Source organism: Nymphalis io, chromosome 11 (genome assembly GCF_905147045.1).
Source record: "Nymphalis io chromosome 11, ilAglIoxx1.1, whole genome shotgun sequence".
Classification (NCBI taxonomy): domain Eukaryota; kingdom Metazoa; phylum Arthropoda; class Insecta; order Lepidoptera; family Nymphalidae; genus Nymphalis; species Nymphalis io.
Window position 1 is genome coordinate 4,044,632 of NC_065898.1, and position 27,885 is coordinate 4,072,516.

Consider the following 27,885-nt stretch of genomic DNA (forward strand, 5'->3'; position numbering starts at 1 on the left):
TTTTATATAAATACGACATGTACACTATTGCGATTTTTTTCAAGTAAGTATATGTATATGATTATAATTTAACGTGAACAAACTGGAGGGTGAAAATATACAGATAAAATGTATAATTTAATGAGTCATTTAGAAGTCAGTAGATTACCGTTAATTTTCATGCGGCCTTTCTATTGGCATTTGTCTATCAATTACGTAACACTCTTTATTCATTATAGTATAAAATCTGAAGATTCTGAAGAATATATTTATATATTAATCAGATACAAGAACAAAGCAAAATGAATTAAGATATAAAATTTTCAGAAAGAATTTTCATTTTATAAGTAGACAAATAATTATCCAAAGACAATATAAATTCTAAATACTTTAAGTAAATATCAAAAGATCAATAATTCGGTCGCATTGACCCATATAGGGGAAGATGGAAAGTAACAAAAAGTCCGGAGTCGGAATGCAATGACTCCAATGCTCAGTTTTCAGTCACGCGATTCGTTCGCGTCGTAAGCTTACTGCCAACTATTATAGAATTAATATAAATAGAAATGGCAAACCTTGTTTATGTTATAAAACAACATCATAATACAGGTACTATTTATCGCGAACCCAAATTTATTTGTAAATAAATGTTTTAATAAAAAAAAATAATCAAATAAATTAACTTTGAATATTTTGTATCTGATAAAATGTTTTTTTTTTACTGCTGATTTGAACTCAAAGTCACTAAGTCATTTTTTGGAAGTTAATATTGAAGTTAGCAATATTTTGGCGTCAATAAAATAGTTTGGCCACTTCTAATACTTCTTAAAACTAACAACCAATTCCTTGGTCGCTATAACGACGAACGGCCCTACTGTTTACGAGCCGAAGTCTGCACGAGAAACAGTAACGCACCACCTTCGAAAGTGAACTACCGCCTCGAAAATCAGTGCAATAATTTAACAATATTTAATATCGATATTAAGATGGGCTTAAAATAAATTTTAAATTTGAAACAAAAATATGACCTGTATTCATGGAACTATCATTTGAAAGTTTTAAAACGTGACTGAAATATCACAAACATTATGGAGAAGATTGTTATATTGATGATATCCGTGTTATTGAATACAGTTCTATCAGCCAGGGAACCGAAACAAATCACATTGGCAAATCAAGGGACGATAGCGGGGATGTACATAACGAGGTTTAGAACAAAGAGGATAGCGGCGTACGTTGGAATACCTTACGCTCAGCCTCCGATTGATTTTAGACGATTCACCCCCCCTGAATATACAGATCTTCCTCAATGGGAAGGTGTGAGAAACGCGACGATTTACGCACATGATTGCATGCAAAGCGACCCAAAGACAGAGGACGTACAACACCCACTGAATAAACATGACGAGCTATTTACGAAACTACTGGAATCTCAAATGGAGGAACCTCGAAAGAAGGAGTATTCCGAAGACTGTCTTTATCTTAACGTCTATGTGCCAGATGGTATGCTATTTTAAATATTACATTAACACCACGTTTACGATGACATAAAAATAGCGTAACTTCTAATACAAAAACCAAAAATAAGAGGACTGTTAAAGAGTAAAAAGTTAAAATATTCTTAAGAGAATTAGTAATAAGTTGATAATGATATATACTTTACTTAGTAAATAAAAGATTTTCTTATCTTTTATCAGTCATGACGTAAAACTCCGAACTAAATTTGGGTGAAACTGCCTAATTCATTGTTAGCCTACTTTTTAAAATACAGGTGATTTCCCTAACATCAGATAAGAGCACCATTTCGCCGTGTGGCGTTTTACGTATCTAGCTTAACCCTCACTAATTACTTAATGATTGGTAGAACTATAAATCATATTCTTTTACCCTATTTTTTAATATTTTTCGCTTTTTAATTATTACACGCACTTTTTGTTGAGGGCGATCAAAACAAGTTGTTTCTAAGGCAGAATACTATAATTCTATGATCATTAAAATTATTCGGCTACTTCAATTATAGTAAGCATGAATCGTTAAGTATAACATCTAGATATTTCTTTTACTGATTAGGTAATTTCGTGAAAATTATTATGTATAAGAATTAAAAAAATTATACTATAAAATGTAAACGTTTTCAAATGTTCAAATTTAATCGAATTAAGAAAATAATCAACGACCAAATGGCATAAAATATTCGAGTGGAAAAATAATGGTATGATATTGCAATTTGTAATTTTTTGAATCAATTGAAACATTTACTTTTCAAAAATATCTAAAAACATCTGGATAACTTTAATAAAGAGAATTTCAAAGAATCCGACCCATTTAACGTTTGGAAGGGCTTATCGAAAAAGCTTTTTCTATGATTTGTTCGTCTGTGACTTTTATCGGGTCCGGCTTATGTCCTTAATTCATGTTTTTGTTGGTTTTGAAGAAAATCAAATGTTTGATCTTCTTAAAAGATTAAGTTCATGAGAATATATTATATTTTGGTCAAGTTTATGACAATAAGTGTACCCCAAAATGATCTCTGGGTAACAAGATATTTCTCATTATGTTACATTTTAGAATTACTTTATGTTTATAGTAAATTTTTTGTGACCTACATTCTATACATTTTTACACATTTTATTCTGTACATTTTTATATGGATACTGAGCAGATCGCGAAACGGTGTTTTTAAATCTCTAAATAAGTCGTAGGTCTAACTTATTTCAGATATGCTTTATCGAATTCAATTCACATTCAGAACGAAGACAATAATTAAATGATACAACAATAAATAACTGTACATGTAAAAGGAAGGTAAATAAAACATTTGGCCTGTACTCGTGGTCTAATTACTTGAAAACAATCAGATTGAACAACAAAATTAATTCCGATTTTCCGTTTTCTTATATCAGAAAATTTAAACGATGCTGATAATTATGATCCGCAAGTATGTATGGGTTTTATTCAAATTAATTCGGAAACTAGTATATTTTAATTGTTTCAAGAAGTCACATAGTTTGTCTTTATCTATGTCACGGAGAATGAAGAAGACATGAAAAAGATTGATTAGTATGATTTAATAACCAGTCATTAGAATATTTCTAATTACAATATTTCAAATATGGTAAAAACCAAAATTGTTTATTTTATTTAGTCTCAGTTCGACATTAGTTGTCGGTTTTCATTGCTTTTGATGTTTTTTTCTCTAATTGTTAATGATAACGTGAGTTTGCTTAAACGTATCAATAATACTGGCTACCTTAAATACCCAAAAACGTGAAAGCGATTTGCAAAGATACAAGACACTAAGAGACAATACAAATATTTGTTATGACATAAGATCTAACTCTGACCAGCATCATAGAATCCAGTTTCAGTGATCAATAACACAAATATATCTAATCAAATTATATACGAGATTCAATATCATTGGTGGTAAGGTTTTATGAAGCCCGTCTGAGAAGGTACCACTCATTTCTTACATATTCTACCGCCAAACAGAAAAACTTATTATTATTCCGTTCCGGTTAAAGGGTGAATAATATAGTGTAACTACAGGGACATAATATCTCAGTTCTAAATCTTGATGACGCAATTATACATTTGGTACCACCCGGTTCATGTTTCTTACATTGCCAAAATCTATGGTCGATGGTGACCACTTAGCATCAGGATAACCATTTACCAGTTTGCTTACCTATTTTAAATAATTAAAAAATAGAAGATCTCATAAAGTTTGTCGATATATAACTGGTAAAAGTACATCCAAAACCAAAGGCAACTCATGCGATTTTAAATCGCTGAACTTTTCAATAAGATCTGAAGTGGCCATAAGCAGAACCAATAAGTGGGCGTATGCTTATGTAATCGTTCAGTTTAATGTTCCTTATATAATGGTGCCTAAAAATTCTTAAAGAATTCTTAAGTAATGTACTACTTTTACTTTTTTACTTGTAGTATTTTTTACTGATAGTAGAAATAGAGTAGGCCCGTCTGGTTTCAAGACACCGGTATAAATGATGTACCAGAATAAATAAGATGTTGTGTTCCATATTTAGGTACAAGTGACAAAGTATTTTAGATCCAGTTGACACATTGACAGCTTAAGAAGTGGTTTCTGTTTCATATATGGTCAGTATCTATGGATGACCATTTTTAAAATAATTATGATTTACTTAAAATTGAAAAGAGAAATATAATTGAAGAGTCAATAGAGCATGACTTACGTGCCGCCTAGACATATAAAAGTCGCAGGCTCGATCATGACCTCTTGAGCTATTGTCGTTTGATCTAGGTGTAGGACACCTAACTCAAACTGTACGCTTAATTGGAGGAGTAAAAAGGAATATTAATAATTTCTTAAATTAAAACGGACATCACTATTATTCTTGAAAAAAAAAAACTACAAGGCACATTCGAATTTAATATATTCAATGATATTTTATTATTCTGCATAGCGTTGAATAAGTAGTCATTTTCTTTTTGAAATAAATATCCGTCAAAATTTTAAATTTTATATGTATAATATATAAAAATTTAATTTTTTTATGTGATTTGGTCAATCTCGCTTAAATTCAGTTATAATTAGATAACAGTCATTATTTTATAAAACTTTTAAAACTCAAATCGAATTCGTAGTCGTTTACTTTTATTATTATTCAACATACTAAAAAAAAAAACAAAACTCGATTTAATTTATTAAGTAATGGCTTAAAAAAATAAGAATTTCCATTGTGGGAAATAGGTATATTTTTCCATGGGGTTATAAATTCTACAAGAATTTATTATTGTTAGGTCATTGGTGTGACACGCAGTCTGATTTACTTGCAAGTATTTCAGTGACATTAATTTATTCGATTTCGATAAAAAAATTGACGTATATCTATCGCAATGGTATAGTAATGCGGTATATAGGTTTGACATTATGAGTACATGCCTAAATATAAACCGCTTTACCTATAATTGTTGTTTAGGGGGTGCTTAGTTAAATAATGAAGTATCTCCTTCTTTTGATTGCCAAATCAATTATGTTCAATACACAAAAGTAAATATTTTCTTTTAATTACAACTATTATAAAACGTCTAAAGACGTATAATGCGTCTTACTTATATAAACACTGCTTAGCGGGTGTAAAGCTTTTTTTAAATGTCAAATCAATAATTACAGAAAGGGCGAAATCAATGATTAACAAAATAGTCGCTAAGTAAAGTTTAAAATTAAGGCTGTTTAATTTGAGTAAGCAGAGTCGGTGGCATTTGAGGCAAATGAAAAAAACGATAAAAAGCTTGGGACGTGAAGTAAAATTTATTAGAATTAGGCAACTCTAGACTTAGGCCCATCGATCGATTATTTGTTCTATGTATGCTATTCGACATATTTTGCCCATAAACATTAAAAATGTTAATTTCATAATATTAAAAGTGAAAACTATAACTGTTAAAGTATTTTTATAAAACCACTTTCTATCGGCGGAAATTAAATCAACGGTGGTAAATTAAAAATTATACGCAAACAGGGGAAAAATTAATGAAGGAAAAATTACCTTACTTGTGGCAAGATTTTATGTTAAAATTACTTAAATTTCGTTCCTATTAAAAAAGTTACTAAACTTAAGTCAATTAATGTCGAACTAATTACCGGCCTGATATTGACATTGAATTATATTCGTTCCACCAAAACTCTTCACGATTTAATAAGCAAATAAAATCACTTTTAATTATTAGCGCTATAAAATAACTGTCAGTAAACGGTTCCTATCCTCTTAAAAAGTTTTGGAGTTTATTGTACGACGCTGCTTCATACACATCTATCAGATTTTCGTCTGACATGACACCGCCGAGATGAATTATATGCAAACTTATAAGGTAAATTAGTAGCTTAGAATACCTGCATCTTAAATTCTTAACCGAAAATTGTGGGTTCATAACAGCACCACTGAATTTTCATGTGCTTAATTTGTGTTTATACATACATCTCGTGCTCGTGAAGGAAAACATCGTAATGAAACCTGCCTGTGATGTTTCAACTGTTAGGGGTGTATCCACCAATTCGCATTGAAGCAGTGTGGCGGAAAAAATTCCTAACCTTTTCCTAAAATGGAGAGGAGGCCTTAGCCCAGAAGTGAGATATTTGCAGGCTGTTATTTACTTTATCAGTCACTTTGAAGATTTGACTAACCGTGATACTATAGGTTTGTACAAACCTCCTTTATTTTTAAAGAAAGAGCTATGGAAATTGGTATTTACCAATTATGTTGAGAGTGCGGGTAAGGCGCTAGTTAATTCATACGACTATAGTACTACCGCTAATACACGCATGAACCATTTATTTTTAAATCAGTTAGAAAACTGTAAGAAAATCTTGCGTCGAATAGGACGTTATTATGCGTAGTTTATTCAAATTTCTCGTGAAACACGCCTCAGCCATTTGCACCTAATTTCTTATGATAATGTAGTAACACTGTACAATTTATATTTTTGTTTTGAAATAACACAAATTTATCGCGTTTTTTTTACAAAAACATAGCATGTGGATCTTGAAGGAATATGAAGAGCTTAAATCCTGGCAAACATTAATTATTTTAATTGCGGCTTCACAAATGCAGCTTTAAATATTATTCAGGGCTTGACTACTCATACAATACTGGGTCTTCTTCAAAATGCTAAATCAATGATGAGAGAAAGAGAGAAATCAGTGTTTGGTTAAACAACTTATATATGTTACGTTCACTTGGTACATGGTGGTCATTGGTGGTCATATATTCTCCCGCCAAACAGCAATGCTTAGAATTTTTGTGTTCCGGCTTAAAGGGTGAGTGAGCCAGTAGATTTCAAGCAAAAGGACGTAACCTCTTACTTCTCAAGGTTGGTGTAAGTGATGATTAATATTTCTAACAATGCTAATATCCACGGCCGATGGTGAACACTTTATCAGGTGGCCCACTTGCAAGTCCGACTACCTAATATTCGAAAAAAAACGTAAGACCGTAATGCTTAAACAAATATCTCGTGTTACGTTTAAAATATATTTGTTAAATTGTAAAGTTTAAAGTAGAACAGAAATAAGTAAATAGAAGTTTCTTTATGTAATTAGTTTAATACAATATTTATGCAAGTTGTATTTTGTGAATTCAATAGCATATAGTATTTTATATTATTTGTGTTAGGTAACTCTGCTAGTGTATCTTTATAACTTACAGTACTTTGTAACTTATATTATACTATTTAAATGAGTTTATTTGTTACGCTTGAAAGCGTAACAAATAAACTCATTATAATCTTAACTCAATCGATCATCATTAAATTTTGCATATACGTTATCATACACAAAAAAGACGTATGGTACCCCATTCCTTCCTCCTCACACATAAGCGAAGATACGGGTGCGGAAACAGTAACTAAATAACTGCACTTATGCTCTATCGCCTTGAGTAAGATCGCCTTGGCCATCATTGCTCGCTCATCATCATCAAATATATATATATATATATATACATAACGCATAGATGAATCAACATAGACACGATTTCTGAACGAACAGATACATACTCGTATGTTATATTAAGATTAAATCAAGCTTTAAATTGTTTAATACGAAATATACTTTTTTTAAATAACATTTTTATAATCGCGAAGAACCTATTTGAAAAATTTGCCTTTGTTCTTGCTGTGATTTTTTTGAAATTATGTTTTCATCGTATTGATTGTTAATTAATTAGATTTGAATCATTAATCCAGTTAATTGAGGTATCTTTATACTTGACACACAAGCCGCGGCTTGGCCAGCAAATTTAGTTTCTTTAAAACCTGCCATTTCAACTCTCGCAATTACTAAATATATGTTGAGTAGACAACTAAGATACGTATATCAATATTATGTTATAACTTTTGATATCACATCACATCACATCACCAGCCGAAAGACGTCCACTGCTGGACAAAGGCCTCCCCCAAGGATTTCCACGTTGGCCGATCTTGCGCTGCTCGCATCCAACGGCTTCCCGCGACTCGTTCTAAGTCGTCGGTCCACCTTGTAGGGGGCCTGCCCACGCTGCGTCTTCCGGTTCGTGGTCGCCACTCGAGAACCTTTCTGCCCCAGCGGCCGTCGGTTCTGCGAGCAATGTGCCCCGCCCACTGCCACTTCAATTTAGCAATTCTTCGGGCTATGTCGGTTACTTTGGTTCGCCTGCGGATTTCATCATTTCTGATTCGATCTCGCAGAGAAACTCCGAGCATAGCCCTCTCCATTGCCCTTTGAGTGACCTTGAGCCTTCTTATGAGGCCCATAGTGAGCGACCACGTCTCTGATCCATAAGTCATCACTGGCAACACACACTGGTCGAAGACTTTCGACTTGAGACACTGCGGTATTTGGGATGAGAAGATATCGTGTAGCTTCCCGAACGCTGCCCAGCCGAGTTGAATTCGACGATTGACCTCTTTCTCGAAGTTGGACCTACCCAGTTGGATGGTCTGACCTAGGTAGACATAGTTGTCTACAACTTCGAGTGCAGAATTTCCAACCTTGACTTGAGTGGGTGCAACATGGATGTTCGACATGATTTTCGTCTTGTCCATGTTCATTTTTAGACCCACTTGTTGGGAAACCCTGCTGAGGTCATCGAGCATAGTGCCGAGGTCTTCCAAGGTCTCAGCCATAATTACAATGTCATCGGCAAATCGAAGATGAGTGATGTACTCGCCGTTAATATTGATGCCAAGTCCGTTCCAGTCCAGAAGCTTGAAAACATCTTCCAATGCAGCGGTAAACAGTTTCGGAGATATCACGTCTCCCTGTCTTACACCTCTCTGCAGTTGGATAGGTTTTGAGTTCTGATCCTGGAGTCGGATCGACATGGTGGCGTTCTCGTACAAGCACTTTAACACCCTGATATACCGATAATCAATTTGGCACCTTTGAAGAGAATTCAGCACGGCCCAGGTTTCGATCGAATCAAAGGCTTTCTCATAGTCCACAAACGCTAAGCAAAGTGGCTGGTTATACTCCTCAGTCTTCTGTATAATTTGCCGCAGCGTATGTATGTGGTCTATGGTGCTAAAGCCTTTCCGGAATCCGGCTTGTTCGGGTGGCTGGAAGTCGTCAAGCCTTTGCTCGAGACGATTCGTAATGACTCTCGAAAACAACTTGTAAACATGACTCAGCAGTGAGATGGGCCTGTAATTCTTCAGAAGGGTTTTATCACCCTTCTTAAAGAAAAGTACCACCACACCTCTGTGCCATGCTTTTGGCGTTTGACCTTTGGCAATGACGGAGTTAAAAAGCCTCTGAAGAGCCCTGAGGATCGGTGTACCACCCGCCTTCAGAAGCTCGGCTGTAATACCATCATCACCAGGTGCCTTGTTGTTTTTGAGTTGTCCGAGAGCCATTCTAATCTCGAAAAGACTGACGTCCTGAAAATCTTCAGTATAGTGTCGGGTTAGTCTTGCTCTGGGATCTGCAGCATGACTACTGACAGGTGATTGAGCTGTCGTGTACAGCTGACCGTAGAACTTCTCAACCTCTTCCAACAGCTCAGATCTTGACGTGACTATTCTGCCATCCTCAGTTTTCAGCCTTGTCAGTTGACTCTGACCAACAGACAGATCTCTGGCGAACACTTTAGAGCCTTTGTTCCGCTCGATGGCCTCTTTAATGCGCATTGTATTAAATTGGCGAGTGTCGCGAGTTAGAGACTTTGAAATCCGTCTGTTGATCAGCCGATAGCCGGCAGCATCAGCTGGGGACGTCAGAATCATTTTCCGTCTTTCCTCCATAAGCCGTAGGGTAGAGGCAGAGATCTTTTTGGTTCCTTTTGTACGGCTGGTCTTGAAGGTCTTAGACCCAGCCGTACGGACAGTTTCCACAAGCCTGTCGTTGTATGTGTCCACTTCCTCGCAGTCTGCTAGGCAATCGAATCGGTTTTGGAGTTCGAGCTGAAAGGCTTCGGGATTTCGGATTTGAAGAGGTGATGGTCGGAGCGTAGACTTCATCAGTCGGGACCTCTGGAGTTTAACATTGATATTTAACGAGCCTCTTACGAGTCTGTGATCGCTCCCAGTTTTGACTGCATTGATCACGGAGACGTCATTAAATATTTGTCTTCTCGTCGACAAGATGAAGTCTATCTCATTCTTGGTTTTCCCATCAGGGCTCACCCAGGTCCATTTACGCTGACCTGGCTTCTTGAAAAAGGAGTTCATCATAAAGAGTCCCTCCTTCACTATAAAGTCGGCCAACATCTGGCCCCGAGCGTTGCGGTCTTCAATTCCATGAGGTCCCACCTTTAACTCATCACCGAATCGTTTGCCCAGCTTCGCTTTGAAGTCCCCCATTACAACAGTGAAATGAGTCTTGTTGGTATGTATGGCTTTAGATAAATCCTCATACATGACCTCAACCTCATCGTCGGAGTGTGTCGAAGTCGGCGCGTATACCTGTATGATCTTCAAAGAATACCGCTTGGTGATTCTGAGTATAAGGTACGCCACCCTAGCCGACACGCTCTCGATTTTCACAACGTTGTTAACGAGGTACTTGTGGACTATGAACCCGACACCACCTTGAGACAGTTGATCGCCCTCTCGGAAATGGAGAAGGTTACCGGATTTCAGGATCATCGTATCCTCCCCCTGTCTTCGGACTTCGGATAATCCGACGATATCCCAGTGTAACCTGCTCAATTCTTCCTCCAGTTCGATGATCTTCTCGTCGGTCCGCAGTGTACGCGTGTTATATGTTGCCAGGGCCAGAGGTCGTCGGTGTTGGTAACACGAAATCTGCCGGGGCTTCTTAGCACCCCCTGCCCCGCCGTTACCACAGCTGTTACCAAGGCTAGGAATAGCAGGGCTGCCGGGGACTAGGGGCCGTGGTTTAGTTGCGCGAATCATGAGGGGATATGCCATAATCGCCACGCTTGGCAGACGGGTTGGCGATCGCAGTATGTTAGTCATAGTACTCAGAGAGACGCTGCTGCCCGTTCTCTGGTGTATATTCCCTCGGGTCGACTTCTACGCCCCCCACGGGATGAGATGGGGTGGTGATATTCGTCGCCGTCACCACACGGCAAAAAACTTTTGATATACTCAAACGATATTGATGAATTATAGACTACACGGTACCTTAGAATACTCCTTATAAAAATTCTATATACATTTTTTGATTTTTAGCCGTTTTGAAGCGTGCATCAAAAAAATATAATAATAATAAAGTGAATGCGCGGTAAGAGCGTGCTAAGCCTCCACGCTTGCAGCGAACATGCAATGAAGGGCAGAATGATAGATTTACGCATAAAGGTGCGTTTTTCTTTGATTTCGCTAATGTAATCTTTACTTTTTATGTTAGTGATATAATAAAAACGTATGTTTTGGTGCCAAAAAGGTACTAAATGGTTGTATAAACACAATTGCACAATTGTGCGGAATTATAAATGGCCGGTCATCTTGACGTCGGAATGTACGGCCATTTTATTACCCCGAACAAACAGATAGATAGAAAGACAAAGTAAAAAAGTAATGATTGTTTTGTTTTTGCTAATTCGCAAATAACTATATTAACTTAAAAAGAGGTAGTTATTTTAAAATCGCAGACACTTCAATTGTCTTTATTTGTATAGATGTATAGATTTTTAATTAATTTGTCGAAATAGAACAGTCATATGAATATATCGTCTGCGTATAATATTAAGTTAAGTAGTTTTAAATAAGCTACGAAATAAAAAGATCATTTGCATCAGGGTTGCCGAATTCTATTCTACTAAAGTTTACTAAAAAAGTAACTCAACCGCTCTCAGGATCCATAAACTGCACTTCATTGCGAAGATCCTCTCCCTTACCAACAAGGCAAACTTTGCATGCTCTGAAGCGAAAATCAAGGCTAAAGAATTTAGTTGGTAAGTAGTCTGGAATTAGAATGACTGAATATTTATGAGCATTCAAAACTATTTTAAAAATTCCTTATAAAATTGTATGACAATACAAATAAAATAAAACACAATACGAATTATCTTTACTGTTTTTTTTTATAGAATGGGAAGGCGGACGAGCATATGGGCCACCTGATGGTAAGTGGTCACCAACGCCCATAGACATTGGCATTGTAAGAAATGTTAACCATCGCTTACATCACCAATGCGCCACCAACCTTGGGAACTAAGATATTATGTCCCTTGTGCCTGTAATAACACTGGCTCACTCACCCTTCAAACCGGAACACAACAATACCAAGCACTGCTGTTTTGCGGTAGAACATCTGATGAGTGGTACCTACCCAGACGAGATTGCACAAAGCTCTACCACCAGTATTACACCAGTACTGTACACCAAAGATAGTTTAGATATAGAACACAGACAAGATACACAAGAGGCGTTATTTCAAGAAAACAAAAACAAAAAGAGAAAAATGTGATATAAATAGATTTGTTATTAGAAATATTGTTACGGTTACAACAGCACCAAAGTTTTTAGTTATATCTCTAAATCATATGTAGAGTTTTGTAGTATTATAGCAAAATCTGGATACCTCATAACATTAGACACAATTTAAAGCTGAAACGAGTTCGAAATATATTTAGTACTAGCTGTGCCTTAGCTTTCGCACGCGTATAACTTAAAAAAATCACTAAGAGTAGGTTTATAATATTTCAGTATATACAACATTTTTAGTTTTATTTTGGTGGGGTATTAGTATTTATTTGGTTTTTGCCGCACCCGGATCTAGATAGGGCAACATACAATTGGAATCTTACGTGAGAAAAAACATCCTTCAACTTAAGTATACTCCGACATTCTTTAATGTGTTTCTCTGTGCTTTATTTATTGACTCCAAACAATAACTTCACGTGAAATTGTGTCTTATTAAAACTAAAACGTAAATCTTTTTTTAATACATACTTATTATCAGCTAACCGACTAACTGGTTCATTTTTCGCCCAGAGAATCGGAATTGCGATTCAAAGGGGAAATGCTGCTAGCATTCTTGCCATCATTCCACGCGGTCACGATTTGTACTATTTTTAACTATTTTTAATTTTTATTTGTATTTATTTAAGGCTTTACTTCGCTTTTTAAATTAACCGACGAAGTATAAATTTAACAAAACTTATATGCGGCAACGAAACGTTACAATGTTATTTACAAACCGAAAATAAATACGTATATATGTAGAAGTATTTTCAAACAACCTACTCAACTACCCGTTGTAATATGTAATTACTATACAATAGGTTATAGTCAATCTTAAAAGAAAGACATAAATTGCATGGGCGAATTAACCGACATATACAAGCATAAGCTGAATCATATTTAATATAATTGATCATATAGATTCAATTATATTAAACTTACATTGGAAGCACAGTTATTTTATAGCAATTTTATCGAATAAATGTTCGACGTGATTTTTTAAATTGACATAACTTTATTATTAATAAAACAAATACTTAATTTTAAGTAAAGTTAGCCACAATACATTAGGGAACCGCATATCACAACAACTAATCCGTTAAGCCGTTTCTAAGATGAGCGGGCACAAACGCACAGACAAACAGATATACAGACAAAAATTCTAACAATCAATGTTTTAGGTTTTATTGCGTTGATAAAGGCCCGCGGTAGTAGTTTTACTCATATATCTTCCATGTACAGACAGCGATCAGTTACAGATTAATTATATGTATAGATGTCATCTCGCGTATTCTTCAGGAATTGTCAAAACACACTGTCATATGAAGCCGAGTATATCAATTTAGGATTGTTTCTTTGAAGCGACAAATTGTAGCAATTATATCATTTTGATGTGAAAGATATGAGCGCAACTTGGCGATCAGACCGCCTCGTATGTCGTGACGGCAAACGGCAAGACGCTCCCTTATGTCGTCTCTATATTATTATCTATACTTTCTTGATATTCATACATTGTTGTAATAGCAAGATAACTTTATTATAATAGAAAAATATTTATGTTATTTTTAATTATATTTTCAATTTTTATTTATTAGATTTCTTTCATTATAAATTATTTCAAACACAATATCGATATTCTACATCTGCCAGGTAGGTACATATATAGAATCATTTGGAAATTTTACGTTTAGATTTACAGTTAGATACCTCGTGCGGTTATTACTCCGCATTCTCCCTTTACAGAAAAGCACTCAGTGCAAGCTCTATTGTCCTCCGGCTTTGTAAACTTCTGAATAGTTATATTATTCCGACTCACTTGGCAAATACCGGACAACAACTTTGAACTCTGATTAGCTTTAAGCTGAATTTATAAATTGTTTATTGCAGGATTTTAAAAAAAATATTGTATTTAATTAACACACGTATGTAATGACGGAAAAAAATACTTTCTTCCCAAAGTGATAATGGTCGCATTTTTGTCAAATTTTCTTAATTAATTAATTTAAAATTTGTGTTTTAGGCCTAAATAGAATATTTTATTTAATGATAAAAATCGTAGAGCTTATTGCTTGATTTTCATAGAGAATAGATAAAATTTATATTGTTTATGGTTATTATGTATTACATGTAAATATACTGTTATGATTGATGAACTTTACTATTCTAGGTATCATCTGAATTCCTAAACTCTGTACTCGTATATTTACATTTAATTTATCTTGAGAAATGACATTCAAGTACTTTAATTTACAAATGTTTACAAGCACTTTAGAGTCAAACATTCCGATATATTATATTTTGATAGTGATTTATTTCATTTACATTTTACGATACATCATGTGTATCTCGTAATTGTATTACTTAATTTATGCGGTATGATCCCATTTGACGCCCTTAATTAAAAGCTAGGTAACTGCACCGGGCCCTCTTTAGCAATTACCCCGTGAAAACCCCATCTTGTGTCGATTAATTGCTTTAATCGATTAAGCATTTCAAAGGAGGTATTTGAAGTGTTTAACATTGTTTTAAGTATTCATATATTGTTATATGCCATCTCCCTTTACAAATAAAGTGTATATGTATCCGTAATCCGTATCCGTAATAGCGAATGTGAATGTCCCACTGCTGGGCTAAAGGCCTCCTCTCCTATTTTTTTTTAGGAGAAGGTTTGAAGCTTATTCCACCACGCTGCTCCAATGCGGGTTGGTGGAATACACATGTGGCAGAATTTCAGTGGAACTAGACACATGCAGATTTCCTCACGAGATGACCTAGTGATTAGAACGCGTGAATCTTAACCGATGATCGTGGGTTCAAACCCGGGCAAACCTTCTCCTCAAAAAGGAGAGGAGGCCTTAGCCCAGCAGTGGGACATTAACAGGCTGTTACTGTACTGTAATATTTACATTCAAATACTAAAGTAAAAAACACTATAAATACGTAATACATTCCTTTAGTTCGATTTACCTGTTTCCGTTATTTTATTATGAGAAATGTATTCTTCGCTTTGATGTGATCGCATCACCGTCTTGCGAAATAGGATGTGAGAACGGGTCCATTTATATTCTGATGGTTATTTGGTGTAACTGTCACGTGCGTGAAAAATAAAGCACCTGAAATAAAAATTATAAATAAGTGGCTTCTGATATGCCTTCTGGTAGGGCATCAGATATTCTACCGCAAACCAGCACATCTTGGTATTGTTGTGATCCGGTTTGAAGGGTGATATCAAGGGACATAAGATATTCTTAGTTCCCAAGGTTGGAGGCGCATTGGCGGTGGTTAACATTTCTTACAATGCCAATGTCTGTGGGCGTTGGTGACCACTTACCATCAGATGGCCCTATGCTTGTCTGCCTACCTAATCTATAAAAAAAAAATATTGATGAGCTAGCTATTTATCTAATTTCGAGTATATAAGGATTTTAGGATAAACAAACAAACCTTACCTCATTACAATATTATTATAATACGTTTCTGCCCAAATGGACCAATCTTGGTAATCGTGGGCTTATGGGGCTTTATGGGCTTTTATCTTAAGTAAACAATACTTTCATATCATGTAACTCTATATAGCAACCTAATCAAATTGACGCAATTAAATATTAAGATAAAATATGAAACAATTATTTACAAATATAATAAAATTAACGTCTTCAGAAAGATAATTGAAATACATAAATTAGTAATAGTTATCTTGTACGTCAGCATGGTCGGCTTAATGAAAAGCGTAATCTATTAATTAATGGATTAATAAAGATTATTACTATTGATTCAAAATATTTTGTGTTAAATAGGAATTGGGAACTTAATCGAAAATCGAAAATGATTATGCCTCGTTGGTCTAGTGTCTAGGTGAACAGCTGATCCCGAAGTCCTGGGTTCGAATCGAATTATTGAGATTTTCTGTTGAAAAATTCTCAGTAATATTCCGAAATCTAGAAGTTCGAGGTGAAGACATAAAGCCGTTGGTCCTGCTTTTGAACTCTTTCTGGCCGTATGAAATTTGCCATTCCATTATGAGAGTGAGGGAATAGAAAGTGCACCTGAGCATTATCATATGTACTGCGCAGTTAGCTATTCTCCCTTGAGAATGTCCACCGTGGCCTAAGATTATGTCCTCCTGACCGGAATCATAATAATTACAGGCTCAACGGGATAACTACATAGATCCCTAGTAAAAAATCGAGATGGCCTAGTGGTTAGAACGCGTGAATCTTAACCGATGATCGTGGTTTCAAACCCGGGCAAGCACCACATGCATTTTCATGTGCTTAATTTGTGTTTATAATTTATCTCGTGCTTGACGATGAAGGAAAACATCGTGAGGAAACCTGCATGTGTCTAATTTCATTGAAATTCTGTCACATGTGTATTCTACCAACCCGCATTGGAGCAGCGTGGTAGAATAAGCTCCAAACCTTCTCCTCAAAAGGGAGAGGAAGCCTTAGCCCAGCAGTGGGACATTAACAGGCTGTTACTGTACTGTACTGTACTGGTGTAAATAACTGGGTTATTTTTTACGGCGTCACCTTTTGTCGTGTAAGGTTGAACTAAGAGGTTAAACTGTTGGGGGGTGAGATTACCTTCACCCCCTGAGGAGAGCTCCAACGAGCCACGAGCGGAGCAAAGCACGGGAGAGGCCGCGGATGCATTATATCAACACGATCCCGCAGCCTCTCCGATCCGTGCTGAGGACGGCCATCACAGTGGTTTTAGTGGGTAAGAATCCAACATAACCCGGTTCCACCCTCATAGGACCCAAGTACCTATTTAAAAGTTTCCACTGCGAGAAAAAAAAGGTTAAACTGTTAAGCTAAGACCTTCTTTCCTTGATGTTATTTGGACCGTTTACAACACTTTGCTCGTTACCAGTCTTTACTCCATCAAGTATTTCGATTACGATACTTCTTATCAAAGTTAGATTACTTTATACCTACGGTATAATTTACCCAGTTAAAGGCGTCATAACAATAGTTTAGTGGTAATTCATACATCATCATTTCTACAGTATGTGTTATGTTATATCCTTATTATTATTAAAAAGTTCTAATAAAAAAAGTTTACTTACAGCCTATGATGTCACATTGCTGGACAAAAATTTATTTTTTTAGGTGATTTTGATTTGCTACTGTCACGCTTCTCCAGTGTCAGTAAAAAATCATAATGCTTTATTAAAACTTTAACTGAAAAACAACAAGATAACAATATTAAATTTTCCTCCGTAAGAAATTAATTTACTAGCGTAATACAATCTTCACCTTAACCTCTCCTTACAAAACAATTATAAATCATTATATTTGTGGACACGATGAGATTTATATAAAATTGTTACTTGGAACAACATTAAACATGTTAGTTTACGAAGTTTGTCTTAATTGTCAACCAAGTATGGCTTAAAACAGTGAACAATGTAGACTACGGCTGAGCTTCGTGGTTTAGTATGAATTCCTGACATTAATGCAGGAATTCCGTGCCAATACTCTTGTTAAGCTACTTTGACTTGGCCGCCCAACCTTAATCTACCACCTGACCTGAATTATAGCACTGTAATAAATAATCACGCACACTGTCATTACGACAGTCGCAATATTTACCAATAAGGTAACAATGACATTTTATTATAAATCGTTTGAGATACTTACATAGTTTTTACTGTTTTGGTTAGTAAAAAGACATTAACCGTCCGTAAATATCTCATTAGGATCATGTCTTATGTAGAAGGCTTGGTGCTTACAATGTTTTGTGATGATGTCACACGCTAAAGTATATGAAAAGTTTAAGGACCTTTCCTCAAGAAGAACGGATGCCTTGGCTCTGAATTGGACATTTACTGGTTTTTACTAACATGATGTTATGATATTGCGACTGTCTTAACTATATTAGAGTTGTGTACATCGAACTCTCGGACTACTTTAGAACGTTTCCCCTTGTATGTGCATTTCTTTTTGAATTACATTGAGTTTTAGTAATGTAAAATATTCAACATAAATATTTATTTAGAGTGGAATGAAGTTCATGCTAATTTCAAACTTTATTCAAAATTTTTATTTGTTTCGGAATTATATGAACTGTAACTAACCGGCTTTTGAGATCATGGCGAGCCGTTTTATATTTAAACCAATTACATGCTAAGAATATAAATGTTATGTTAGTTTGTATATATTTATGTATAAACTTTATTTAAGTTAACTTCTTTAAGTACTGTTGAATCGTCATTTCATACGATTATATTAGTTTCTACCAAAGAGAAATAAGTTTGTAAATAGAATACCAACGAAACTAAGACGTTATGTCTCTTGTGCCTGCACTCTTGTGCTCATTCACTCTTCAAACCGGAACATAGCAATACTAAGTACTGCTGTTTTACGGTAGAATATCTGATGAGTGGGTGGTACCTGCCCAGACTAACTTGTACAAATCCCTACCACCAGGAAGGCTCATTCCATCAGCCCAGCTCTAATGCGGGTTGTTGACACGTACATATTATCTTGTTTTTCTGTACGTTCGGCTTAATCTGAAAAAAGCATAATTCATTCATTGATCGTTAAAAATATTTTGTGATTGATAAATATAGAAAAATAAATAACACATCCTAAAATAAATTATAAAATAACTTAGAATTATAAATGATTTGTATTGCAACAGTTCGAAGAGAAAGATATCCAATTAGTCAGTAGAGCTACAGGCTTTAGTATCATGAAATAACTTCAAAGATCCGATGCTCAACAGAAATTAACATTTAAATAAGTTGGTTATTTCATCCGACACATACTATTTTCTCTAAGACATTTTCCTTCGCCGTTGAGAAAGAAATAAAGAGAATTATTTTAAACACATATTAAGCACTTGTGAATTAAATAGTGCTTTCACGGGAATTAAATCTGCTTATTTCGGTTAACATCTGTGTTTGAGTCATATCAGCAATTATATATATTTACTTATACCACTGTTCTTATCAATTCTGTTTATTTATTTATTTGGATCTCAAAAAAATCCTTCAACACGTGCGTTACATTCACCTAAACTATGTATTATCAAGTAATTATAGACACACAATTCCCAACCACAGTTACCATGTTTAGAATTTGCTTAAAAATAACGTAATAATAAGTAACTGAACATGATTTTTTTAATATATAGCGACGTCTATAAGTTCTATCTGTCTGCCTTAATAAGGTCTAAGGAAGACTAAGGAATTTCAATTTACTAAATAATATTATTTGTGATCATAATAAAAGTATTAAATCTAATACATATCCTTACTAATATTATAAACGCAAAAGTGAGTTGGTTTTTTTTTGTTGCGTTATTACGTTTTAAATAGTCATCATAAAATTACGCATACACGTTGACAGGAATACAGAAAAGGACACAGCGTACCAAAGACTTGCCCCCCTCAAATTCAACTAGTGGTCTTATATGAGGCTATAATTACGTAATTTTGGAGGGTCCGTAGCTACTAAGTGAGCCGGTGAAGGCATCAGAGCCATCAGATATGTTGAAGCATAATAAAGCAATCATATATGGTAAACTAATGTCAAATATGTCAAATGATAAAATGTAATAACGTATTTCCTATGGTAGGACTTATATGCTCAATGTCCAAAATATCGCTGTCATTATTATTTTGGATGACTTGTTAGTCAAACGCCAGACTTATTAAATAATGACAAGAAAATCAAATATTTTTTAAGTTCTCGGTGATTCTGTAATATTTTTTTATACAATGTTTAAGTTTTAGTTCCCATAAAAATAAAAAATCACAAGAAATATAATTCATGCCCAAGCGACAATTGACGTAGCCAGTTTCGGAAATGTCAACAAAAACACATTTTTTGTGATCGGAGTAAATATTGAATGTTCTTTGGTGGTTTACTGTGTAATCAGTTGATAATGACTATAGAAATTATAATTAACTGCTTATAAAACAAAACCGAGCTAAAATAAAGTTCAAGCTCATAAAAAATCTCCCTTCTACATCTGTTTTTCACCCTTAGTAGAACTTTGGTTTAAATTTAATTGGGACCAAATGGGTAGCTTACCCAATTTCAATCTCAATTAAAAAATAATTTTCCAAATCGTTTCATAAAAAACGGATTACTCTGGTAAAAAATCATTAAAAAGAAATTTAATTGAATTGAAAACCTCCTATTTTGAAGTCGATTAAAAATGAAATTAGTCAACTTTAATTAGATTTTCATAAGCTAATTAAAGTAAAGGAGTATAGTGTGCTTTATGATGTCAAGGTAAAGACAGTGATTTTAATCTCTTTGAACTGGGATAGTGTTTTTTTAGTCACAAATTATAAGCTATATAATACCTTTAAACTATAAATAAGCCTATCAATAATTCACTACAATTATTAAAAATATTTATCACTTATTTTGTTAGATAAACTCGTTAAACAAAACTGCATACTAAACAACACGTATTTGAAATTATTTAGTTGTTAATTATTGGTGGTAGAGGTTTGTGCAAGCTCGTCTGGGTAGGTACCACCCACTCATCAGATATTCTATCGCAAAACACCAGTAATTTGTATTGTTGTGTTCCGGTTTGAAGGGCGAATGAGCCAGTGTAATTACAAGCACAAGGGACATAACATCTTAGTTCCCAAGGTTGTTGGCGCATTGGTAATGTAAGCGATGGTTAACATTTCTTACAAAGCCAATGTCTATGGGCGTTGGTAACCACTTACCATCAGGTGGTCCGTATGCTCGTCCGCTTTCCTATTCTATAAAAAATAATAATAATAGGACGCTTTAGTTTAGTATAACATTTAATACCTATCGTGTCGTCACTTTGATCGACGGACCGTTTATTAGAAATACCTTCATTTTAGATTTGTACGAATTTCTCGCAATATCAAACATTTAACTGCCATTATTAAAATTTCGGAGGTTGTATTATTAATAAAAATGTAGGCGAAAAGCTCTGACGCTGGTATGATTATAATTATGATATATTTATATATAAGTTATTTTTATAAGGTAATTATACACTTTCTGTTGTTTTTTTTTAGATAATTTAGTAAAAAAAATAAATTACGTCGTACGAGATGAAAATAAAAAAAAAATAGATTAGCCTATTATGAAATTTTTACTTTTATGCATTTTTGTATAATAATAAATATAATTATAGGCAAGTGCAGCATTGTTATAATAAGACTAGGTTTACCAATTGAATTTATCTTATACATATACATAAACATAACTAAATTCTATCTATTATGTAATATAATTATATAATATGTTTATTTAATTGGAAAATAAAAACAAAAACAGTGAAACTATTATAAAAAGAGCTTCTATCGCCAAAAGGCGAAACTAAATTGTATTTAAATATAATTTGTATTTTTTGATAAATAAATGTATTGTGTATTTATTTTTCAGATCTTAAAGTCGAAGGCTATCCAACAATGGTCTGGTTTCATGGCGGAGATTTCGTCAGAGGCAGTCCGAATAACATCAATCCTTTTCATCTGGTACTAAAGCAAAAGGTAATGTAGTAATAATAGTTTTATACCATTAAATAACATAACCAATAAATTATCCACTAATTTGACTTATTTTAGTGTTATTTAACATTTTCTAAACTATTAATAAAAAGGTTACCTAACTACGAATAACTGTTTATTATAATTTTATTTTGTCTTTAAATTTAATACGACTAATGAAATATTCATTTTTCCAGGTAATATTTGTTACTGTGGCGTACCGTTTAAATATTTTCGGCTTTTTCTCAACTTTAGATAACGAAGCCCCAGGAAATTTCGGCTTGTTAGATCAAGTTGCGGCTCTGACATGGGTTAAAAATAACATTGAAGCTTTTGGAGGTGATCCGGAAAATGTATGTATATTTGGACATGACGCCGGCGCTGTGAGCGTTGGACTTCATTTAATATCGCCGTATTCTTCAGGACTCTTTCAAAAGGCAATAGCCATGAGCGGTAATGTGCTATCGCCGGAAACAGTTAATATAGCTAGAAAGGAATTGATAACGGTCGATAAAGTAGCTACAGCGTTCAGCTGTTTCCGAAAGCCAACTTTTCAATTGTTAGACTGTTTGAGACGAGTAAACTACCAAGCATTACTAGATATTGGAGAACCTTTAGCTTCGTGGAAACCGATTATCGACAGCGGCTTTAGTAATATATCACAACCATTTTTAACTGATTTACCGAGTAAAATGTTTAACGATGAAATATTCAGCCCTGTACCAATTTTAACTGGTTACACTAATATGGAAGATGCTCTTCTCCTAGATAAAGATGGGAACGAAGATTCTGGTATAAGTCAAAGAGAATTTGACGTAATGCGCGAAGAAGTTATTCTTTCCGATATTACAGTGGACAATAGCTCATGTTTTACAAATCAACACCATATACAAGACGCTGTTGCGTTTTTCTACAAACCAATTCCACCAACAACAAATGAGACTATATTGAGAAAACAATTTTTGGACTTTTATACTGATAAGGTATATGGAGCTACAACTTACCAATTAGCAAAATATATGAGTAAACATTCTCCTGTCTACCTGTATAGATTTGATTTGAAACCATTTTCTGATATAGCCAACGAGGGTATACCAGATTGGATCGCAGTGCCACACAATTTCGACTTGATATTTACTTTCGGTATGCCATATTTAGCTTTACCTGAAGATTTAACCAAATGGGACTATAGAGATAAAAGCATATCCGAGATCATTATGAAAATGTGGACCAATTTTGCGTGGTATTCAAATCCAACTAATTCGGGTGTTATTATTAAATGGGATACTTTCGAGATTGAAAGGCCAGGGTTCTTTATCATTGACAGACAGAACTTCACAATGAGTACACAGCAAACAGTTAATTATAAAGCATTCGAATTTTGGACGGATTTTTACCCAAAAGTTGTAGAAATTGGTACAAAATGTTGTAAAGAAAACCAGGAAGACTCTGGTAGCCACTCAATTATGGCAAAGAGATTAATTCTTAATATAGTCTGTTTACATATTTTAGTTTATATAATTTTATCGTAACCATAATATTGTAGCACTTAATGTAATATGTGTAAATTTCTAACATTATTTTTGTATAGTCTATTAATAGAGTCGCAATTTATTTACGAAAATTTATTGTAAAATGTAATGTATTAAAATTAATATTGATCATATTTATTTATTAAAACACAAATAAATACTTAAAGTTGTGTTTTACTTAATTAGACCATAACAATAATCTTATGGTTAATACCTAAACCTTTATAATATTTTTTTTTTAGGTAAAAGAATATATTAAAATAAAAACTATATAAAAAATACGTAGAAAATCCTGAATATAAATCAATCAATACAATGTCAAAAATATTTTACATTATTGACATCTCAAAAAATATTTACAGAAACGAAATATATCTAAAAAATATAAAATCAAATGAAGATGATTGAATTGCGATGTGTATTTTTCAATAATAAAGTAAAGAGTACCACTCTTGTATTCGTGGTATCGTATTAAAAATACTGTGTATTAGTAAAAATATTCGCTTAAATGGCATTCTGGCGTTTGATGTCTAAGTCCTTGTAAATCTTAACTCGTTCATTGATCAATATGCGCATATTGTTTTGCTAGTTTCGTGATTGCAGACCATTATTCATAAAACTTGGTTGTTTGAACGTCAACGTAGCGATAAAGAGGACAAAGGAATTGTACTTCTTGGGCTTAAAATAAACTCACTCATTTGTAATTTTAGAGGTAAAATTATGTTTTATTTGCACATACATATTTTTTTCATTTAGTGATTAAATAAATAAAAAAAATAATGTTTTTATTTATTCAGTCGCATCGCCTCTTTGATAAATAATAATCTCTTCTTTTAAGAGACCCCAAAAACGGGTCTGTTTGCGATTTGATCTTCTCATACATTTAAATATTTTGGCCTTTTATGAAAACTTGGACTAATAATCTTCGGATGAAAGTACGTACTTTTCAGATATATTCGAAAGCAATATTCACTACATGCAAACTCAATTACAAAGGATGCATACACATACATACACTATAATGTACACACGCACATCGAATTGAACTCTAAAGAACACATTAAGCGAGAATTTTTAACTTTACTTCCTAATTTTGGACCCTGATCAATAACCTGAGGTTGCTTTCATGCATACTTATGGTACATGTTGGAAGGTTTTTTCATAAAATACATTGTGAGATTTCAATATACATTTACCATTCATTTTACCTTTAATATATACACTATTAGGGATTCGCATTAAGTATATTATATATCGTATTAATCGTGCACTCCCATCGTATTATAAAATAAAACTGACACGATATTAATATTGCCCCATATTTTAAAATTATATTTGAGGTTATCTTCTATTGAAAAACAAAAGGTCAATGCGAGATAGCAAGTCAAGAGTGTAATTATATAAACAGCATTAAAGTATTGGATTATTCCTCAACATATTAAATTATGAGCCTGTGAAAAGTATAAAACAAAACAAAATCTGAAATGTTATTTTAACTCAGCGATAGTCTGTTGTTTATAATATTATCAACAATAGTTTCTGTACAATATATCAATACGAAGATTTCGACCACGACGGCCAGTCTCAGGCCAGAGATTAGCAAGCTGCGCATGAGTCGTATTATAGTGCACAAGTGCGTGCGCAAACACAGGTGCACTCTTTATTCCCTAACTCCCATAATCCGATGGGATGGCAATCCAATACAAAGTTCAGGCGCGGGACCAACGGCTTCACGGGCTTTCCGAGGCACAGAAGTGTACACACTTCTAAATTATAGATTTCGGGCCGCTACTGAGGATTTTCGACAGAAAAACTCATAATCTTTTTATTGGCCCGACCTGTAATTTGAACCCATGGTCTCCGGGTCTGCGGCCTTACATGTAGCCCCTAGACCAATGAGGCAGTCATGACCTTTTATAATAAATCAATTATGACTTAAATTTAATTTTTAAGCACTTATGTCCACGGACTTTTATAATTCCTTATCTTTTTATAATTATATTACACTAAACACATACGTAATCATATTTTTGTGATATATCGAAGATAACTTATATTTTGTAAGAATAGAAGCTTTGAGTGGCATTGCAATTCTATAATAAAATTGTTAATTAAATAATGACCCATGAGACCTCGCGTATGTGATGAGCGAAGCAGTTTTTAGTGACTCGCTTTTTGCATTATAACGGATAAACCAGTTGTTTTAGCGTCGTGTACCAAGGCTGATGTGTTTGAGCAAGTAAATTATCACAAGTGAGTTATTTGTACAATGTTTATTAAATGTTTATTTTATAATACTTAACGGTATATAATTACATATCAATAAGGAATATTTATTATTGTGTAATGTGTTTGTTTTATGTATAAATGTGAGTCATTTATATATTAAAATATATATAAGTAATAGTTAATGGTTTGATTTTCCTCATAGTGCGTTTATATTATATACCACATTTTAATAAGTTAAAGGTGTGTGCCGTTTTGTCTCCTTTCGAATAACAAATTAATGAAAACAAGATAAATCCTATTGTAAGTACATATCTGTTAAACAAAGTATATTATAAATTTCATTAATTATATTATAATAAATGTTTATATTTATACACTTAAAACAACACGATAGATATTTCTCGCGTTAAATTCTTGTTGTATATATAAAGGTGTTTGTGGAACAGGAAAATGTATGTGTTTATATTTAATAGCATTTGTCGTGTTAACTAAAACTGACTATTTGATGTACCAGCAGGTAAATTACCTAATGGTAATATATATAATTATTTAATATAAACTCTAAGAATTAGACGATAATTATTATTCTTCGTGATATTGTTGCTGTTTTTAAAGGTTTTATTGTTTATATATATTTGTTTATATGTATCTGATGTGTCCTAAATATTCGTTAAGTAAATCGGCGAAAACGACCTTGTTGTATAATTATTTTCGTTTTTCTAGATGATGGTATTTAAACAGACTTTAGTCCTGCTAATGGCAGCGTGCTTCGCATCTGGTCAAAGACCGACCTTCGCTGGGTCAAAGCCAATAGGTTTTCCTGAACTGACCAACAAAACATCGGATTCACTTGGAAATAGGTAAGCTTCATCACACTTGTTACCTAAATATAATCTTTTTCAATTTTAATTACTGCTATGTGTTTGTAATGTGTTATTTGACGTGTTTGAATAAATAAATAGCATTACATGTAACATACGTAGATTGAACACCAAGAAAATTATTAGATAATTTTCACACATAGTCACTGAATATTTTATCCGTTAATGTTGCTAGTTTAAAAAAAACAATTTAAAAAAGCATAAGGCATATGTTATCTTGCAACATCCAACCATTAAATTGATAAATGTATTATTTATTTCTACTTAATGTTTATAGGTACTTAATTAATTTTCTGAGCTGTCTGGAAGAGATAGCTGTTAGAACGATAACAACACATATCTTGTCAATATTCTGTATATAATTTTTAATGGTAAAGTATATGTATAATGTGTATTTGTTTTTTTAAGATTCGGCGATGGTACACCATTAGTTCTACCCATCGAAGCGAAAGGGGACCGAGATCTTGTGGAGCGCATCAGTAAACTCCCAATCGACAAGCAACCTTTTTGGTACATAAATTGGAAAGCCCTTGAAGAGAACAGGAAAAATCCACAGACATACGAACAGAGACCGAATTCTTTTACAAATTTGAATACCAATCAAGGGCAGAATGATGCCAGTAACTCTGGTAGTCTTAATTCCAGATTTGGCACCAATAGTGCCAGTCAAAGTGAGACCTCTATCACTGGTTTCACACAGAATAGATCGAACGACAATGTAGCATATAGAAGACATAACAGGTTCTAAATTTGAATTTTATAATGAGGGCCGTGATACAGTAACGGTTCGTCTTCGTGAGTCAGTAACATTCGAAATAACAAAATATTACCCGTTAAAAAAATAGTACTAATTCAAAAGCGTTATTAATAAACGAAATTCAGGATGTCCAAAATGAAACGATATCGCACAAAACTCTCGGATGTTGGTCCAATAATTTGATGTGGATTTTTTAATCGTTAAAAATGTTTTGTCTTTGCAACGACTCAAGCAACGGTAACGTTTCCTTTGATAATAATAAAAATAACGATTGACGACATGCCTTTATTTTTATTATCACATATTAATAGGTCTCGTGACGCGAATCTAGAAAGGAACTTTATCTGTGTTGTACATAGTCATCCTATATACCCTTTGTGTATGTATGTCGTCAACAAACAACACCGCTGTCGTCGCAAGCAATGTTGCTCGAGCTATACCATGGCCCTAAGGATAAATAAAACAATTTTTCCAAGTAATAAAACACATTATATTGACTTTTAAATAAATAAAACTTAATTAATACTAAGCGTTTTCTTATAGCTAACACCTTAGTGACGTATAAATTAAAAGAAAATAATAGCAAAATGCATTCGTTTCTAATAGAATGACTCGTAA

At 33.8% G+C, this 27,885-nt stretch overlaps 1 protein-coding gene across 1 annotated transcript; it reads left to right on the forward strand.

Moving 5' to 3' along the window:
• The first annotated feature begins 1,052 nt into the window (after positions 1-1,052).
• LOC126771898 (fatty acyl-CoA hydrolase precursor, medium chain-like) lies at positions 1,053-27,792 on the forward strand. Its single transcript, XM_050492064.1, has 5 exons — positions 1,053-1,482; positions 21,765-21,871; positions 22,066-23,302; positions 26,351-26,489; positions 26,919-27,792. The coding sequence occupies exons 1-5, from the start codon at positions 1,068-1,070 to the stop codon at positions 27,256-27,258; spliced, it is 2,238 nt and encodes a 745-aa protein (XP_050348021.1). The 5' UTR covers positions 1,053-1,067; the 3' UTR covers positions 27,259-27,792.
• Positions 27,793-27,885: the final 93 nt, after the last annotated feature.